This window comes from Triticum dicoccoides, chromosome 5A, assembly GCF_002162155.2.
Source record: "Triticum dicoccoides isolate Atlit2015 ecotype Zavitan chromosome 5A, WEW_v2.0, whole genome shotgun sequence".
NCBI lineage: Eukaryota > Viridiplantae > Streptophyta > Magnoliopsida > Poales > Poaceae > Triticum > Triticum dicoccoides.
In genome coordinates this window covers 419,899,837-419,902,647 of record NC_041388.1, presented here as the reverse complement: position 1 = coordinate 419,902,647, position 2,811 = coordinate 419,899,837, and the positions used below count along the sequence as shown (strand labels likewise).

Genomic DNA, 2,811 nt, shown 5'->3' with positions numbered 1-2,811 from the left:
GGGCCTTAGTGGAGAGAGAGAGGAGCAGCCAGGGTGGGCTACACGCCTCCTCCCCCTGGTCCGAATTGGACTAGGAGAGGGGGGCGGCGCCCCCCTTTCCTTCTCCCTCCCCCTTCCTTTCCCCCTCCTAGTAGGAGTAGGAAAGAGGGGAGTCCTACTCCTGCTAGGAGGAGGACTCCTCCTCCTTGGCGCGCCATAGGGCCGGCCGGCCTCCTCCCCTTGCTCCTTTATATACGGGGGCAGGGGGCACCCCTAGACACACAAGTTGATCCACGTGATCGTTTTCTTAGCCGTGTGCGGTGCCCCCTTCCACCATAATCCTCGATAATATTGTAGCGGTGCTTAGGCGAAGCCCTGTGACGGTAGAACATCAAGATCGTCACCATGCCATCATGCTGACGGAACTCTTCCCCGACACTTTGCTGGATCGGAGTCCGGGGATCATCATCGAGCTGAACGTGTGCTAAAACTCGGAGGTGCCGTAGTTTCGGTGCTTGATCGGTCGGTCCATGAAGACGTACGACTACATCAACTGCGTTGTCATAACGCTTCCGCTATCGGTCTACAAGGGTACGTAGATCACACTCTCCCCTCTCGTTACTATGCATCACCATGATCTTGCGTGTGCGTAGGATTTTTTTGAAATTACTATGTTCCCCAACAACAGTGGCTACGGGACGAAAATGACGATGTGGTTAAGGGGGAAAGGACCGGGAGCTCACGGTGAGGCCGACGACAGGCTCAGCTGGCTCGGGGACGACCGGAAGGTGACGAATCCGTCGATGGAGTCCGGCGGCCGTGCTCGGGTAAGACGACTCGTGGCGGCGATGTGGGGCTCCCGCGGTGGTGTGGCTCGGGGTGGAAGAAAGAGGGGGTCGAGGCGGAGCCTCTGGGCCAGTCAGAGAAGCGAGGGGGAGGCGGTGGTTGCAGCTACGGTGAACGGCGTCGGTGGCGACGGCAGCGCTCAGCTGTGGGGAGGATAGCGAGACAGAGGAGGGGGAAAGCACAGGGAGAGTGAGAGAGGCCCAGGGGGTGCGTGGCGTCTCCCAGAGGCGTCCAGGCGTCGAGGGGGAGCGTCAAGCAGGAGGTGGCCGGGGAGCGTGGCCGCGCGCACGGGGCACACACCCGGCGTCCTTCTGTCGTGAGGAAGACGATGGGGGGGAGGCCAGTGGGCTGGGCTGGCCAGCTAGGCCAGCCAGGTGGGCTTTGGTGGGTGCCAGGTAAGAGGCCCAGGTGCTGTTCTCTCTCTCTCTGCTGATTCTGCTTTTCTATTTCTTTTATTCTGTTTTGATTTAGTAAAATACTAAACCATTTAATAAAATCCTGGAAATAATTAGGGGTGCTGTCTGAATTATTCTAATGACCCATAACAACTTCCAGCATTTTTGGAGCACTTAATATATATATAGCATTTAAATAGCTCCAATTCAAATATGTTTGAATTAATTCAAAGCCCAAAGATGTCCTGCAAAAATGTAAACCATTTTTTGGTAGATGCTTCCACCTCAATCCAGAAATGTTGAACATTTTTAGAGGGCATTTTGAGTTCAATGAAAAAGATTTTATTTTGACCCTAGTTGAATTCATTTGGTGCTAGGGTTTAAGCATCCCCATTTCAAGATTAATTGAAAATGAAAATGATGCGTGGATGCAATGCCACTAATTACAAAAAGATTTCTAGGGCTGTGACACTAGCGCTGGCCCTGGCCTTTCCTTCTTCATCCCGGCGCCGCCCCATGGTCAACGGGGATGGAGGGGCGGCACTGAGCTTGCGTGCACACTTGCCGGCTGCGGAGGGAGAGAGGTTGGGAGCGAGGGGAAGGGCTGTGGCGTGATTGGAGGGCCTAGGAAGCAGGGGGAGAAAGTTGGAGGGCGTTTTTGCATGAAACCTAAACCGTTATGCCATGTAAGCAGAAAATGGGCCCCATCTGTCATAAACACGCTTAAGCCAGATCCGTCAATCAGTGGTTTTTGCAAAAAGATTACTAAAGATGCAGTGTTTTCTGCCAAAAAAATGTATTGTAGTGTTTTCTGCAAAGCTAGCCTTCAAAGTGGTGGTTTCATGCAATTTACTCGCGTCCTCGAGGAAGAACACCACCGACGACGGCGTGGCGACATTGCGGACGACGGCGGCGCGGTTCAGTAGGACGTTGGGGGAGGGGGCGCTGGTGGCTTCGCTCCGGGGCAAGGCGTTGTTGTAGCCGTAGTTGAAGTTCATGGGCCGCAGCGGGTCGTTGTCCTCCACGCTGTCCTCGGCGACTGCGCCTTCCGGAGTGCCAGTCTCTGCATTCATGTATGCGCCCTGTTCCGTTGATGTGTGGTGATCAAACTGGGGCTGGAGCTCGAGGGTGGCGTCTGGCATGGGGGCGTCGGGCAGGGTGGCGCGCCAGAAGGCTTCCGCTGGCAACGTCCACGCAGCGGACAACGGCTGCCCGGACCGAGCCTAGGGGATTCAAGAGACAAGAAAACGCACCGATGAAATGTTTGACAAGACAAAATTCAGTCGTGTATGGTAGATGTCTGAGCCATGCATGGCCGGCTCTACTAGCTAGCTCTTTCGCACCATGAGAACCGTGGCCGTGACGGCGAGAACGAGGAGGCGCGCCATCATCGGAGCTGCACGGAGGTAGGGGCCAAGCCAAGCTAGTTAGACCCACACGACCTTGAGGAAGCCTTGGTGCTCCTTGTGTGGAAACCAAGAGAGATCGTGCCGAATTTATAGAGGAGGGTGGCGACGGTGATGTGAAACGGAAATCATCGGGAGCTGAGAATATAATCTCGGCGGCGATTGTTGCATCCGGGAGCAGAGAG

General features: G+C 55.2%; 1 protein-coding gene across 1 annotated transcript in view; it reads right to left on the bottom strand.

Moving 5' to 3' along the window:
* The window catches only part of LOC119299658 (BURP domain-containing protein 15-like), a 23,293-nt gene extending 20,685 nt beyond the window's left edge, over window positions 1-2,608 (bottom strand). Inside the window, exons 1-2 of the mRNA XM_037576823.1 lie at window positions 2,564-2,608; window positions 2,078-2,443 (exon numbers count right to left, since the gene is read on the bottom strand). Coding sequence (XP_037432720.1) covers window positions 2,078-2,443; window positions 2,564-2,608 — 411 coding nt within the window. The remainder of the gene's footprint in view (window positions 1-2,077; window positions 2,444-2,563) is intronic.
* Between the last annotated feature and the right edge of the window lie 203 nt (window positions 2,609-2,811).